This window comes from Ylistrum balloti, unplaced genomic scaffold, assembly GCF_031769215.1.
Source record: "Ylistrum balloti isolate Yb309-2 unplaced genomic scaffold, AGI_CSIRO_Ybal_v1 Utg369632, whole genome shotgun sequence".
NCBI classification, from domain to species: Eukaryota; Metazoa; Mollusca; class Bivalvia; order Pectinida; family Pectinidae; genus Ylistrum; species Ylistrum balloti.
Genome location: NW_026781897.1, coordinates 435,981 through 453,274, shown reverse-complemented (window position 1 = coordinate 453,274; position 17,294 = coordinate 435,981). Strand labels below are relative to the sequence as shown.

Below are 17,294 nucleotides of genomic sequence, written 5' to 3'. Positions count from 1 at the left end.
CGCTGCATATGGCATTTAGACAATGTCAGGTTTAGTTTGATTCCGGAAGTCAAAAACATCGCGTTATCACAATGTAAAGGATACAACCATTTTGAAAGTATTGATCGTGACAAAGGCTCTTTTGTTACGTGTATGTCAATACATTTCATAACCCTTGTTAACGTACTTATTCCAGCGTCTGAGGTCATTATACGTGTTAAGGCGACATAGAAAGAATATGTAAACATGAAAGGGTTATTTCGTAATATCATTGGGATGAGATGCACAATGAACCATAAGTGACCTGACAAGTTACAACATACCGAAAGTTTATTTCTGGTTTGATAAATATGTAAAAGGAAAACCCGATTCAAACGCAGTTTCTGTTAGATTTTCGTACTTAAGATGTTTTCAGTAATTTTTTTTTCTTGAATTAATTTTATTCCTTTACCAATCTTTCGTTATTTCGGTATCGTAGTTCATTTGTACCAGTTTTTGAGATAAGACATTTTGTCTGGTCAAAAATTGGTACATATGTTAGCTGTGTGTAAAAAAATGCATTTGAAACCTCCATGTTTTGTGCTTATTGCTCGAGGTAGTAACTTTACATAACACATATTCATATTTCCATCTGTTGAGATATCAAGCGAGTATTTTACATCATCGGCGAACATTGTAAATATTCAAACATTGATATTTCCTTGAAAATGTTCTTCTCTGCCAATATTCCATTATTTCTTCTGTAAAGAGAATTTATCGGCAAATAAAGAGATGAGAACAGTCTTTATAATGGCGATATGAAGGGTTCACATGATATCTGATCACGTGTTTTTTTTATATTTTTCACCATTTTTTAAGAAAATATGTAATGTGTACGAAAGTTCTCTCGGTATGTTCAAGTAAAACGTAATTGGCTTTCGCGTCTTAAAGTAATTAGAAGATAGGAAAGATAGATATCGATATACAGCCTTGAAAGTGTACCTCTGGATAGATATATGCTTGGCACTAACGTTTTACAATTATCATATAATGTAATGGTATGTCAACATTGACAAATTCATTATCATTTAACACAAACGTCAGTACGTTACACTGGTATTCCATTTTTATTTTACATTATATTAATGCGTCGGTTGGTCACAATCTGAAAATATTTATGTCTGAAAGCGTTAATGTAATATTCATTGCGATTCCTTGGTTTGGTCATGAAAAGCTCATAGAGAAATATTCTGTTTCTTTCTGCGACATGAAGCTACTGAACGTGTTTGATGCTTGTAAGTTTGCCTGTTTGTTCCATTGTTATTTACCTTGTTCTCATTTGAGAACGTGGCATTACTTACACAGATTGACCAAGATTTATATAGCGGATGTCGTCTGTGAAACAGAAGATACTTACTCTTCTGGAACGCTTTGTCTTATTATCCTTGTACTTTTTTCATGAGAATCTTTGTAAATCATTATTTCATTCGAAGCTTTATTGAATTTTAGTTTGAATTATGATTCTGTTCACATGCTGGTAGTTTTTTGTTGCTTTTTTATGATTGACTATCCTAAGTAAAACATTGCAAATCTTGATGGAGAACGATTTAGCCAAAGAGATCAGTGTAACTTTGATTAGTGCAACATGACAATAACAAAACTTACTGCTTAAGATGGAAATATGTGAGTAATGGATTATTTTCATGGCGTATCTTACAAACATACACGTAAAATAGTGAAACTTTGAGTTGTCCGAAAAAACTAACCGTCTTGCCATTTGATCGACGATAACTACTTTATATAAACACATTGATATCATTGTTTCCTTGCTGCAAAATTTCAATCCTTAAACTCTTGAACAATTTTTAAACTACGTATTATCCAAAATGCCGAACGCGCTGATAGTGCCCAATTTGTATTATCACGTTTGCGGAGCATGCGTTGTCTGTTTCGGTACGCGATTGACATATTGACCGTCGAAGAAGACACGTTTTAAGAACACCAGACATATATATATAGTGCAGTGGCAGATAAGACTGCCACACTTACTCCGGTCCTTCTATTATCAACATAACGGTAAGGATTCTTAACTTCACAATCTTGGTGAAATGGTTATATCAATAATATTTTACATTATTTTGAAACTTTTTTCCATCCAAAGTTATGAATTACTCGATATATTAGAAAATAACGAATGCTACTTCTACATTTATTTTCAAATATTTTATAATCGATTATTTATAATTTCCATCCCGATAATTGAGTCATAACTTGAGCTATGTTTTTGGGAATGTTATTTATCAATAGCAACCAAGAAAGACATTGCTAGTTTCGTCATCGTATTGAATGACGAATAACATGGCAGACATGATGTACAAACATACTTACATCATAATCAATATCATATTCTAATATAACCGAAAAGACGGAGCATAAAATACGCCACAGAACTGCGATGCTGTCATACATTGCAGTCCAGCACCATACATTTTCGATGTTGATGTTAATATATATTCACCTTTTCACGTCATCTGTCCATCATTGAACAGAAAAGACAAGCTTTGATAAAATGCGCCAGAAGCTGATTATTTTTGCAATCTTGAATATAATACTTATACTTACTTAAACGTCACCGACTCATATTGTACATTAGTGTTGACGTTATAGATGTTTCCTCTTGTGTATATTGTTAGCTGATATAAGTTATTATCTTGGTGAATTGTTTGGCTACATGGTGGTTGTGAGTAAATATGTTGTTCCTTGTGTATTTTGTTCTAATGTCATTATCTAACAATATGCTATCAAACATTTATGTGATATGAAACGGGAAATATCTTTTTTATATTTCATCCTCATCTCTGTTAGATACTCCCTACGGAAGTTTATCTGCCCTACAGTTTCCACATAGTTTGCTTTGTTTAAACTTTAGGCTTATTCTAATCGCCCTTGTTCGCTTGGGGGGAAATATGCAATATTTATTTCTGTGGACGAAAACCGGACTACCGTGATAACACCAAACTAATTAAAACTCTTTGGCTAAATTTTACACTAGATGATGATGTTTGTTCCCGCTGTGTTGGTGTCGCTATTTGTGTACACAACTGCTGTACATCCGACCATTTCGCCAGACGACCAATTTCTTCTGGAACTACAAGCTGTTCACAGTAGCCAAACTTTCCATCAACTTCCGGAAACTGAAAAGCTCATACTTGTGGAATTAGTAGCGGCGGCAAAGACAAACACTGTCAGTCATTATGTTGATAGGATCGGCTTCGACAGAATCCTGCAATTCCTTGACCGTAAGTTTATAATGTTCAAGCACAAGTATTGCGTGTATATACTCTCAAGAAGTGTTGCATGCAAACATACTTATTATAAAACGTAGTGAAATAATAACTTGATAATGATTTAAATTGACATTCATGGACATAGGAATGCCAAACGGATAAGGGCAATTTCAATGTCGGGTTTTAGGAATCCAATGTTTATATTTTTACCATTTTCAATTTACGTCTGATCATAGGGAAACAACATAAATTTTCTTATATTGCTTGCAATATTTCTACGATATTGTCAGTTCTTGAGCTGGTAATACACAACTCACCCTTGTGAGTTACATCGTAGCAATGTAATACAATTGTTAATAGTAATACCTGAATACGTAGACTGTCCTATTCAAGAGCTAGGGAATGCATTTATTAAACAAAGTTCATAACATTTTCAGACTAGTACATATAACGGTATCAAATATTCCAAAAGTGAAAGACAAAAGAAACGTTACAATTAGAAAATCTGCTCGAAAACGTGCATTTTTTTTCAGAAAGGATGAACTCTTTTTATACATCTGATATTAAACATGTTTTGAACACATGATTTTTTCAGGTATTACATTAAAATTTAGAGAGGTTCTTATCCGAAATATTGTAGAAAAATTCTGTTTTATTTAGCGGTAGTATATCAGTAAAGCTAAATAGGAATGCACCAAATATTGAATAGCAAAGCATGCAGGACTGATATGGCATCCAACTTTGATATATTGCTAAACTTATTGATTTTTAAATATATTGCAAACTTTGCTAAACCACATTTACTCTGCTAAGTGTTGATTAATCTTGCGAAACGATTTCTTGTAGATGTAAACCAAATTAACCAGCATGAGGCACATCGACTGGAGAAATATCTTATACAGGTAATTTTCGAAAAGCAGCCTATATTCTTGATTTAGAAAACACTAATAACGAAAGAAGGCGTTATATATATCAAATACGAGAAATTTCCCGACAATTTTCGTTTTCATTTGATCAAATTCACCGTTTTCAGAGAGCATAAAATGTATCAAATAGTAAAAAGTAACTTGAGAAAGTTACCAAGGTTTGTTATAATGGGCATTAAACATTCTTTGCTGAAGATGAGAAAGACATTTGGGCGACAGAAATCGTCAACTTGTGTTAAGCATACGACGTTAAGACAGGATTTTGGAATTAGGGCATTATTTCCCCACAACTGGGTTTTCGTGATTAAGACAACGTAATGTATGCTTATAAACATTCAAAAGGTGACTAATCTTTAAACATGTCATGATGATGTAATTAATATCTGTTGTTTAGGAGTTCGGAGAAGAAGAAACATCAACTGCAGCAACGGTAAGTATGGACACGTGTCTGTCCATATCCTGTGTACAGTTTGTTCACCACATGTTTAGCATGTTTCACTTCAGTTAAAAACAATGAAAATCAGTTATGTATGTCTTGTTATTTATCCATTTCCTTTAATGCAAAAGTTTTTTTATTCTTTAAGGTTTCCCCGTTTCTATATGCTGCATATATATCACTACATCTTTATATCTTTCATGCATGTGTCACTCCTTTTTCGCTTTTATTACTGATTTACCATTTTTTTAGCATGTCTTAAAAAAATCACGGTATATCAACAATCATTTTCGGAGGTGATGTACATGTAACTAAATTCTTTTGTAAAAAGAGTCAAAATTCCGTCATTCCACAATTTTCATCACCCTGCAAAACTATTTGCAAATTGTTATCATGCTTTATAGAAAAAGTTTACTGATGTTTTATTTTTGACATCGTTCGTCTATTCTTCTTCTCATTTCTTTGTTACTATTAATTTCATATCAAATAGAAACATATATCATTATCTTCGTATCATCTATAACTCCCTTTTTTGTTATACAACCTGTACTTTTGTTAACAAATCTTGGCTTTATATCGCTTTGTTAGGTCCGTAGAGATCTTCAGAGCGTGCTCGCCACCATGACCAGTAACGACGCTTTCCAGCATCTTTCCAGCTCCGATCAAAACTTGATGCTGGATCTCGCTAAGGCAGCCGAGCATGGAAACGTTACAGCCTTGATCGACCAAGTCGGATATTCAAAGGTTCTCGCTTTGGTGGAACGTAAGTTATCATTGTTATACATTTAGTAAATATTAATTCTGACGGCTTAATTCTGTACTGACGACTTTTCTATTGATGCTTTGAAAAATTAATATACTTAAGTGCTGCCAAAAACCCTCTTGGTGTTATACCAAACTTGCAATAAGCCACTTTGAGAAAATAGATTCAGTCATATCCATGTGAACTGCACAGAAATTATTACCCCGACTAAACTAGTTTTGTCTGAAGATAGTATTATTGTTTATAAGAGAAAAGTTCACGTCATTCTTATAAGTATGACATTTCCGTAACATTGTTAAATAATTGTTTTCGAACTGATCTAAATAAAACGTTGTGTCCATTCTTCAGATATCACGGCACCGGCTGAGACTCACACTTTCCTGCAGTATCTAGCCTCAGTAAGTATAAATCTGTGTCATAACAGATAACAATGTACATTTATATCTACATTTCTTAAGCCTCCATTCCCTCCCTACACCCAACTCCTTCTTAAATATTTTTCCAGAGTTGTATTTACACTTAATATGACATTGCATCAAAACCTACTATGACACTTAAGAATTTTGTCTACAATCAGTATACATTTTCATGTTTTTCACTATCAATTTTAGCATATGGCCAAAGAGCTCGGACACCACCACCATAATGGTCCTATTGCAGGGTAATGTCATGAATTTGTCTACATTACTATGTTAATGAAAAACAATAAAAACATAGTATATTCCTATTCTGTTGATTTGTATTTTGTTACTTAAAACATATAAATCATTTTTCCGTTAAGAAGTCATATCGTTGTTACCTGCTATTCTATTTTGCATATTTTGTCCGTTATTTAAGAAGCCTATATAATATAAGATATTTATTCAGTAGTACAGTAATTTGCTATGTGTGTTTGTTTTCGAAATGCAATACACACATATTGATAAAATTTTGATGCTAGATCTGAATTGATGAAACTTGTACAAATACTGGAGGAAAAAGGAAAGATTTACAACGACTCCCCTAAAAATGTATAAAGAGAACGAAGAATATTATGCATGTCACATCATTACAGAAACTATTCACTGCATATGTTTGAGGTTAAGGTTACAGAGATCACAAAATTGTCAGCCTAGAAAAACCGTCATTGTACAATCAAAGTAACCAGTAACCAAGTTACTTTTCTTTGCACAAAGCCTCAACACAAGTAGATTATGTTATTGTTGTAGTTAGATTTTTATTTGTGATGAACATGATGCATATAAAGTAGAATCGTCTACACATTCAGCCAGTTTAATCGACAATGGTCAAATCTCTAGACTTATAAACTCATTGAAGCGTTATACATATCCGACTTTTTTTTTAAATAATAGGAATATGCGTTATAACTGGACTAATGGCCACCGAAATGAAATTTCGGACAAACATAATGTTCCCTTTCTTATGTATTATTAACACATGAAACTGTTCACTAACCGCTGGTTATCTGTATTCAGTCTTTGAACAATGGATACCTGGTGTTCGAATGGCTATTGAAATGCCCTGATTTTTCACCAATTTGATATGTTTGGGACGTTCTTTGGTAACGCCTGATAATCCATCAGAATCTGCTATGATTACATGTCTTTCAGCCAAATGATCAACATACCAACCAGTAACGATAAGGTCTTTGAATTGTTTGGCTGGTTACAGGTTTGCCATCTCTTTAACTCTTCCCATCTCTACGTGTTGTCTCACCGAAGAACGTCAGTGCTCTGGCGACATGAGGAGGCGACCCGAATTTCTCTCATGAAGTTCCTTGAAATAGCATTCCTAATGACAGATATCTGAATAACCACCTTGTAGGAATAGCTGATCATAATATTGTACCATCGTGACAATCGAGATTTTTATCAATGTCATGAAGTACGAACGTATTATATTACCACTTTCTGTTTTGTTGAAGTTATCGAGTATAACTACAATAAAACTTCAGTAAATTAAATACATTAAAATATACAATTTACTCGAGTTAAGTTGTAGTTAATCCCGATAACTTAAACAAATTACCTTGTAGAATTAGAAATCGTATATTTCCAGCATATTCTTTCAGGCTTTCTGATGACACAACTACAAAACGAACAATTCTTTTTCCAATAGTTCACATAAATTCATATATCACATGGTAAATACAAAATGTAGAAAAATATATATAGTCGACACTACCCCCACCCCTACTAGTTAAACGAATATCAACAGAATAGTATAAAAAGAAAATCCTTGCCCACGGCTCCATAAAAAGATGAGCATTTGATGTATAGAGCTCCGTTTACCAGTATTAGAAATAGTTAAAATGAAATATTGATATCATGATAATAAACATATATTGTTACATCATTATTACATACATAACATCAAACTAAACACAATTAAGAAAACTTCTATATGTATATATTATGTATAAGATGAATGGTGTCTTATTATTATGTTTTTTTATATTTGTTTGTCTATTGTTCCTATTTAGTCCTCTAACTCACACCAAAAACAGCAAATAAAATCTACTGATACCTTTGCATGCATACATGTATTTACATAGCTCTGAGATAATCAGCACTGCCTTCCCATGACACCTTCTGATCATGATACCATGATTTCTAAAAACTTTGATGACATTTATATATTCTAACTACATTAGCATTGTATATTACGAATATGTATCAACCAGGAACCTTTGATTTCGGCCGGGTAGAAATAATATCGACCGAAAGCAAAGAAAACATGGTTACAGCCGCGACTGTTTGCGTACCTGCAAATTGCAAAAGTAATAATCATAGAAGTAAGCTGGTATTAAAGGAACGTAAAATTGAACAAATAATATAAAAATGCCATCTCTAATCATTTGAAAGATAGACAAAAACCCAGAAACCATATTACTTATATATATTACATATACAATAGCTATAGCGCTATCAGCTGAATTATGAATTGGTCCTTCACAATATATAATGCACATCCAATAATTATACAAAACGTCATTTGTGGATCAAAGTATAACCAATAAGCTAAAATCTACAATGATATGTGAGTTGGTATGCCTTTTTATATAATGTCGTTTAAACGATGCATACATGTGTTTCCTTCACTTCTACTGTTGTTTTGAAAATGTTTTACCGAGGGCATTTAATTTTGTGGATAAAATATTGCTCAATAAATCTACATATGCTAATTCCCACACTTTGTGGACAAATGAATCTGCTGATAAACAGTACCCTGGAAATCTATGAAATAAAACTCCAACGAAAATGTTACAGTATTCCGAATTAAACCATAAATAATCATAACAATCAAATAAACAAATTACAAATGCAATGGATGTTCTTGAGTCGCTGTAGTACGTGTATGTGCTAGATAGTATGGAATATTTAGCCTCATCAATCCAATTTTAGGTAGACTTTCGTATCACGTGACATGTGCGATATAATGCATACATATGTATGTATGTATAATTTGCATGCACAGAAAGCTCTCAATAAATGATTCCGAAAAGTACAAATTAATGTTATAAAAGCCCACGGATAAAAATCCTGTAGTTTATCTTAAGCGCAGGCGGTATTCGGACTTACTGTTAAGTTCACAAGATATTGAGAAAGGTCCAAATCGTAGTCCAACTTCTTTGCAAACCTGGCAACGTCACACACAGCTTCAATCACAGCTTTCTTTTGTTTTCTCATTAAACAGATTGAACACACTGGTTTCCGTGTTCAACGGTGTTCTATGGGCGTCTCCTTCTTTATTTACTAATGTACACCAGAAGTCCTTCGGGCTAGTCTCTATTTGGAGGAATCGGATTATTCTTAACAGTTCTGATGCAACGTTTTTTTTCAAATTTTCATATACAAGAATCATACTATTCGTTGTGTAGTGCTTCATCCAATATATATAACTATTTTTCCACAAAGGAAGTTTTTTTTCAACGTGTGATGTCCATTCTGAAATGTAACATATATTTCACATAATATACAATAATACATCGTATATCATCGGGTATTCTGGGAAGCTAGTAAGCGAAATTTGTTAATGATATAGGTTCAACAGTGTGTAACTGACAATCTATCAAAAGCACGGGATCATAACATCAGTATCATAGAGACGTGTAAGATGGATAGAAACAGTGCTACATTATATTCTAATCTACATATTCACTTGAACCATTGGGCAAAATTAATTCCTACTCCTACAAAGTCAATCCTACTCCATCAAACCAAATCAAAACATGAGCAAAGGAAATATTACATGAATACTACTTAAAAAGTACAAGGGGAATAAGACCAGACCAGAGGTTCTTCAACTTGCATCTATCGATACTATATGTTGTGAGTTTATCTTTCTGATGTAATATTTGTAACAAACTCTCGGATATCGAATCGCCTATGGCATGTAAATACCATAAAATGGGGATACAGGAATGACAATTATTCTAGATATCCTGTACTGATTTATGTGTTTAAGAATTGATGTCAACATAAACACAATTACCATCATAATTATTATTCCAGTATTGAGTTTTAGGTTCAACTATATTTCAATGCCAACCAAGTACCTTTGTTGTTCATGTTTGACATTTAATAAATTAAGCCATGTTGTTGATTTGAGCTACAGTTGTACATGTCTTCGTTTGTGAAAGAAAGTTCTCGGGTTGATTTACATATTCTCTCTTGAGTTTGGAAACAGGTTTGAATTCAATTAGATTGATCTCCGTTTTTCAACTTATATGATAAGAAAGGTACGTAAGTAGAAATCTTAAAAGGAATAAGCTTTGTTCCACTTGTAACATGTACACACTACATCATTCTTAATGCCATTGAAGATCAATGTCAGTTTGTACGTTATAATCATTACGTTACGATTAACATAATGACATAGAAAACATATACAGCTATTGAGGACATAACGCGTCGCTCATGCGCAGATTTCTCACTCCAGCTGAACGATTTTCTTACTAGGAATTATATACCGGTATTTCAGAAAAATACTGACATATCGTTTGATAAATTTAAAAAAAAAAGAAAAAAGGGTGGAGGGGGTATACTCTGATCAGTAAATTGATAACTTCAAATTATTGAATGATGAAAGATTGTAGAAAAGACACACAAGTGTCCACTGTAATCAAATATATAAGTGTCCTGTTTCAATAAAACCAGCGTGTACTATGTAAGGGTGTTATCGATAGTTTGGCGATTTAGGTAGCAGTACACAGTTTCTCGGTGTGGCCATGGGTGATTTTTTTGCTCATTAGATTACCCCATTATAAAGGTTGAAATTAAAAGTGAAAAAAATCCTTGCTAAAATTGGTCCTGTCATGTTTAAGTGGACAATGTGAGGTTTCATTTTTTTTTCAGGATAATATTTTAGCTTTGTGTTTGAGATTACTATGTGGGCAGTCTCGAATCTGTGTCTACGTATCAAAAACTAGCTTTACAGGAAGTGAAATTTTCATACTGTTTACATGTGGTTATGTTATGAAGAATTTCCGAGTTGGACTTTGCTGAAATGTAAGTACTTTGTTACCATGACAGTGTTGTTGATTGTAAGATAGGTGTTTAGAATTAAATTTCTTCCAGAAAGTTGTAGCGTTTGGCTGGAATTAACAGTATTTTTGCATTTTTAGCATTTTTTCAGTAGGTAACCATGACAATCAAATGTCAGAAATCAGAGGAAATTATTTTTTTACACAAATTTCATCTCTCTACTGTTAATGTAATTGTTATGTAGTTTATAAATATATATACATGTAATGATGTATTTTTTATAACCAATCTGCTATACATGTATATCTCGAACACGACAAATAATTTCAGGAAAAAAGGAAATTGACTGTTTCCTGCTACCTTAGAGACTGCTGGAAAAAAAATATATATATTGATAATATCATGTACTTAAAATGCCTAAAAGGCCTATGACAACGCGAAACACGTGTATGTTTACCACGTGTATGCTTAACAACGGAAATATCCATTATTGATTTACATATTAAGATAATCACAGTGTGATACTCCAATAGCGATCTCAATGTCATTCCGTTGCATATGGCATTCAGAAAATTTCAGGTTTAGTTGGATTCCGGAAGTCAAAAACATCGCGTTATCACAATGTAAAGGATACAAACATTTTGAAAGTATTGATCGTGACAAAGGCTCTTTTGTTATGCGTATGTTAATGCATTTCATAACCCTTGTTAACATACTCGTTCCAGCGTCTGAGGTCATTATACGTGTTAAGGCGACATGGAAAGAATATGAAGACATGAAAGGGTTATTTCGTAATATCATTGGGATGAGCTGTACAATGAACCATTAGTGACCTCACAAGTTACAACATACCGAAAGTCTATGTAAAAGGAAAACCCGATTCAAAATTGAACGCAGTTTCTGTTAGATTTTCGTACATAAGATGTTTTCAGTCATGTTTTTGTTCCTTGAATTAATTTTATCCCTTTACCAATCTTTCGTTATTTCGGTACTAGATTTTGAGATAAGACATTTTGTCTGATCAAAAATTGTACATTTTTTAGCTGTGTGTAAAAATTGCATTTTAAGCCTCCATGTTTGGTGTCTATTGCTCGAGGTAGTAACTTTACATAACCCATATTCAGTGGGACTAGTTATCTGAAAAAGACCTTTATTTTTTTCCACTTTAATTCCATGGTTTCGTATTTGAAAAATGATATTTACAGTCGTCATGAAAATCTCATTGAGAACTATTCTGTTTCTTTTTGCGACATGAAGCTACTGAACGTGTTTGATGCTTGTAAGTTTGCCTGTTGGTTCCATTGTTATTTACCTTGTTCTCATTTGAGAACGTGACATTACTTACACAGATTGACCAAGGTTTACATGGCGGGTGTCGTCAGTGAAACAGAAGATGCTTACTCTCCCGGAACTTATCTTATTATCCTTGTACTTTTTCAGGAGAATCTTTGTAAATCTTTATTTCATTCGTAGCTTTATTGAATTTTAGTTTGAATTATGTTCTGTTCTCATGCTGGTAATTTTTAGTTGCTTTTTTATGATTGACTATCCTAAGTAAAACATTGCAAATCTTGATGGAGAACGATTTAGCCAAAGAGATCAGTGTAACTTTGATTAGTGCAACATGACAATAACAAAACTTACTGCTTAAGATGGAAATATGTGAGTAATGGATTATTTTCATGGTTTATATTACAAACATACACTGAAAATATTGAAACTTTGATTTCCGAAAAACTAACCGTCTTGCCATTTAATCAACGATAACTACTTTGTATAAACACATTGATATCGTTGTTTCATTGCTGTAAAATTTCAATTGTTAAACTCTTGAATACTTTTTGAAACTACGTATTATCCAAAATGCCGAACGCGCTGATAGTGCCCGATTTGTATCATCACGTTTGCGGAGCATGTGTTGTCTTTTTTCAGTACGCGATTGATATATTGACCGTCGAAGCAGACACGTTTTACGAACACCAGACATATATATATAGTGCAGTGGCAGATAAGACTGCCACATTTACACCGGACCTTCTATTCTCAACATAACGGTAAGGATTCTTAACTTCACAATCTTGGTCAAATGGTTAAATCAATAATATTTTTTCATTATTTTGAAACTTTTTTCCATCCAAAGTTATGAGTTACTCGATATATTAGAAAATAACGAAAGTTACTTTTACATTTATTTTCAAATATTTTATAATCGATTATTTATAATTTCCATCCCGATAATTGAGTCACGACTTGAGCTATGTTTTTGGGTATGTTATCTATCAATAGAACCAAAGAAAAGCATATAGCCAGTAAAGTAATTTTATTGAATGACGAATAACATGGCAGACATGGTAACTACAATGACAACCATGATGTAGAAACATACTTACAACATAAACAATATCATATTCTATATATAACCGAAAAGACGGGGCATAAAAAATACGCCACAGGACTGCGATGCTGTCATACATTGCAGTCCATTTTCGATGTTGCTGTTGATATATATTCACCTGTTTCACGTCATCTGTCCATCTTTGATCAGAAAAGTCAAGCTTTGATAAAATGCTCCATAAGCTGATTATTTTTTTTCAATCTTGATTATAATACTTATACTTACTTAAACGTCACCGACTCATAATGTACATTAGTGTTGACGTTATAGATGTTTCCTCTTGCGTATATTGTTAGCTGATATAAGTTATTATTTCGGTGAATTGTTTGGCTACATGGTGGTTGTGAGTAAATATGTTGTTCCTTGTGTATTTTGTTCTAATGTCATTATTTAACAATATGCTATCAAACATTTATATGATATGAAACGGGAAATACCATTTTTATATCTTATCCTCATCTCTGTTAGATATTCCCTACGGAAGTTTATCTGCCCTACAGTTTCCACATAGTTTGCTTTGTTTGAACTTTAGGCTTATTCTAATCGCCCTTGTTCGTTAGGGAAGGAATATGCAACATTTATTTTTGTGGAAGAAAACCGGACTAATGTGAGAACACCAAACTAATTAAAACTCTTTGGCTAAATTTTACACTAGATGATGATGTTTGTTCCCGCTGTGTTGGTGTCGCTATTTGTGTACACAACTGCTGTAGATCCGACCATTTCGCCAAACGAACAATTTCTTCTTGAACTACAAGTTGTTCACAGTAGCCATACTTTCCATCATCTTCCCGCAACTGAACAGCTCATACTCGTGGAATTAGTAGCGGCGGCAAAGACAAACACTGTCACTCATTATGTTGATAGGGTCGGCTTTGACAGAATCCTGCAATTCCTTGACCGTAAGTTAATAATGTTCATGAACAAGTATTGCGTGCGTATACATTCAAGAAGTGTTGCATGCAAACATACTTATTATAAGACGTAGTGAATTAATAACTTGATAATGATTTAAATTGACATTCATGGGCATATGAATGCCAAACGGACAAGGGCAATTTCAATGTCGGGGTTTAGGAATCCAATGTTTATATTTTCACCATTTTCAATTTACATCTGATCATAGGGAAAACAACATCAAATTTCTTATATTGCTCGCAATATTCCTACGATATTGTCAGTTCTTGAGCTGGTAATACACAACTGACTCTGGTAAGGTTACATCGCAGCAATGTAATACAATTGTCAATAGTAATACCTGAATACGTAAAATGGCTAACTCAAGAGCTAGGGAATGCATTTATTAATCAAAGTTCATAACATTTTCAGACAAGTGCATATAACGGTATCAAATATTCCAAAAGTGAAAGACAAAAGAAACGTTACAATTAGAAAATCTGCTCGAAAACGTGCATTTTTTTCAGAAAGGATGAACTCTTTTTATACATCTGATATTAAACATGTTTTGAACACATGATTTTTTAAGGTATTACATTAAAATTCAGAGAGGTTCTTATCCGAAATATTGTAGAAAAATTCTGTTTTATTTAGCGGTAGTATATCAGTAAAGCTAAGTAGGAATGCACCAAATATTGAATAGCAAAGCATGCAGGACTGATATGGCATCCAACTTTGATATGTTGCTAAACTTATTGATTTTTAAACATATTGCAAACTTTGCTAAACACATTTACTCTGCTAAGTGTTGACTAATCTTGCGAAACGATTTCTTGTAGATGTAAACCAAATTAACCAGCATGAGGCACATCGACTGGAGAAATATCTTATACAGGTAATTTTCGAAAAGCAGCCTATATTCTTGATTTAGAAAACACTAATAACAAAAAAGGCGTTATATATATCAAATACGAGAAATTTCCCGACAATTTTCGTTTTCATTTGATCAAATTCACCGTTTTGAGAAAGCATAAAATGTATCAAATAGTAAAAAGTAACTTGAGAAAGTTACCAAGGTTTGTTATAATGGGCACTAAACATACTTTGCTGAAGATGAGAAAGACATTAGGGCGACAGAAATCGTCAACTTGTGTTAAGCATACAACGCTAAGACAGGATTTTGGAATTAGAGCATTATTTCCCCACAACTGGGTTTTCGTGATTAAGACAACGTAATGTATGCTTATAAACATTCAAAAGGTGACTAATCTTTAAACATATCATGATGATGTAATTAATACCTGTTGTTTAGGAGTTCGGAGAAGAAGAAACATCAACTGCAGCAACGGTAAGTATGGACACGTGTCTGTCCATATCCTGTGTACATTTTGTTCATCACATGTTTAGCATGTTTCACTTCAGTTAAAAACAATGAAAATCAGTTATGTATGTCTTGTTATTTATCCATTTCCTGTAATGCAAAAGTTTTTATTCTTTAAGGTTTCCCCGTTTCTATATGCTGTATATACATCACTATATCTTTATATCTTTCATGCATGTGTCACTCCTTTTTCGCTTTTATTACTGATTTACCATTTTTTAGCATGTCTTAAAAACATCACGGTATATCAACAATCATTTTCGGAGGTGATGTACATGTAACTAAATTCTTTTGTAAAAAGAGTCAAAATTCCGTCATTCCACAATTTTCATCACCCTGCAAAAATATTTGCAAATTTTTATCATGCTTTATAGAAAAAGTTTACTGATGTTTTATTTTTGACATCGTTCGTCTATTCTTCTTCGCATTTCTTTGTTACCATTAATTTCATATCAAATAAAAACATATATCATTATCTTCGTATCATCTATAACTCCCTTTTTTGTTATACAACCTGTACTTTTGTTAACAAATCTTGGCTTTATATCGCTTTGTTAGGTCCGTAGAGATCTTCAGAGCGTGCTCGCCACCATGACCAGTAACGACGCTTTCCAGCATCTTTCCAGCTCCGATCAAAACTTGATGCTGGATCTCGCTAAGGCAGCCGAGCATGGAAACGTTACAGCCTTGATCGACCAAGTCGGATATTCAAAGGTTCTCGCTTTGGTGGAACGTAAGTTATCATTGTTATACATTTAGTAAATATTAATTCTGATAGCTCAATTCTGTACTGACGACTTTTCTGTTGATGCTTTGAAAAATTAATATACTTAAGTGCTGCCAAAAAACCTCTTGGTGTTATACCAAACTTGCAATAAGCCATTTTGAGAAAATAGATTCAGTCATATCCATGTGAACTGCACAGAAATTATTACCCCGACTAAACTAGTTTTGTCTGAAGATAGTATTATTGTTTATAAGAGAAAAGTTCACGTCATTCTTATAAGTATGACATTTCCGTAACATTGTTAAATAATTGTTTTCGAACTGATCTAAATAAAACGTTGTGTCCATTCTTCAGATATCACGGCACCGGCTGAGACTCACACTTTCCTGCAGTATCTAGCCTCAGTAAGTATAAATCTGTGTCATAACAGATAACAATGTACATTTATATCTACATTTCTTAAGCCTCCATTCCCTCCCTACACCCAACTCCTTCTTAAATATTTTTCCAGAGTTGTATTTACACTTAATATGACATTGCATCAAAACCTACTATGACATTTAAGAATTTCGTCTACAATCAGTATACATTTTCATGTTTTTCACTATCTATTTTAGCATATGGCCAAAGAGCTCGGACACCACCACCATAATGGTCCTATTGCAGGGTAATGTCATGAATTTGTCTACATTACTATGTTAATGAAAAACAATAAAAACATAGTATATTCCTATTCTGTTGATTTGTATTTTGTTACGAAAAACATATAAATCATTTTTCCGTTAAGAAGTCATATCGTTGTTACCTGCTATTCTATTTTGCATATTTTGTCCGTTATTTAAGAAGCCTATATAATATAAGATATTTATTCAGTAGTACAGTAATCTGCTATGTGTGTTTGTTTTCGAAATGCAATACACACATATTGATAAATTTTTGATGCTAGATCTGAATTGATGAAACTTGTACAAATACTGGAGGAAAAAGGAAAGATTTACAACGACTCCCCTAAAAATGTATAAAGAGAACGAAGAATAT

General features: G+C 33.1%; 2 protein-coding genes across 2 annotated transcripts; both read left to right on the top strand.

Moving 5' to 3' along the window:
- The first annotated feature begins 3,010 nt into the window (after positions 1-3,010).
- Positions 3,011-6,043, top strand: LOC132552443 (uncharacterized). The gene is made up of 6 exons (XM_060216613.1): positions 3,011-3,257; positions 4,092-4,147; positions 4,566-4,601; positions 5,196-5,370; positions 5,719-5,768; positions 5,982-6,043. The coding sequence occupies exons 1-6, from the start codon at positions 3,011-3,013 to the stop codon at positions 6,033-6,035; spliced, it is 618 nt and encodes a 205-aa protein (XP_060072596.1). The 3' UTR covers positions 6,036-6,043.
- Positions 6,044-13,906: 7,863 nt separating this feature from the next.
- LOC132552678 (uncharacterized) lies at positions 13,907-16,935 on the top strand. The gene is made up of 6 exons (XM_060216871.1): positions 13,907-14,153; positions 14,988-15,043; positions 15,461-15,496; positions 16,088-16,262; positions 16,611-16,660; positions 16,874-16,935. The coding sequence occupies exons 1-6, from the start codon at positions 13,907-13,909 to the stop codon at positions 16,925-16,927; spliced, it is 618 nt and encodes a 205-aa protein (XP_060072854.1). The 3' UTR covers positions 16,928-16,935.
- The last annotated feature ends 359 nt before the right edge of the window (positions 16,936-17,294 follow it).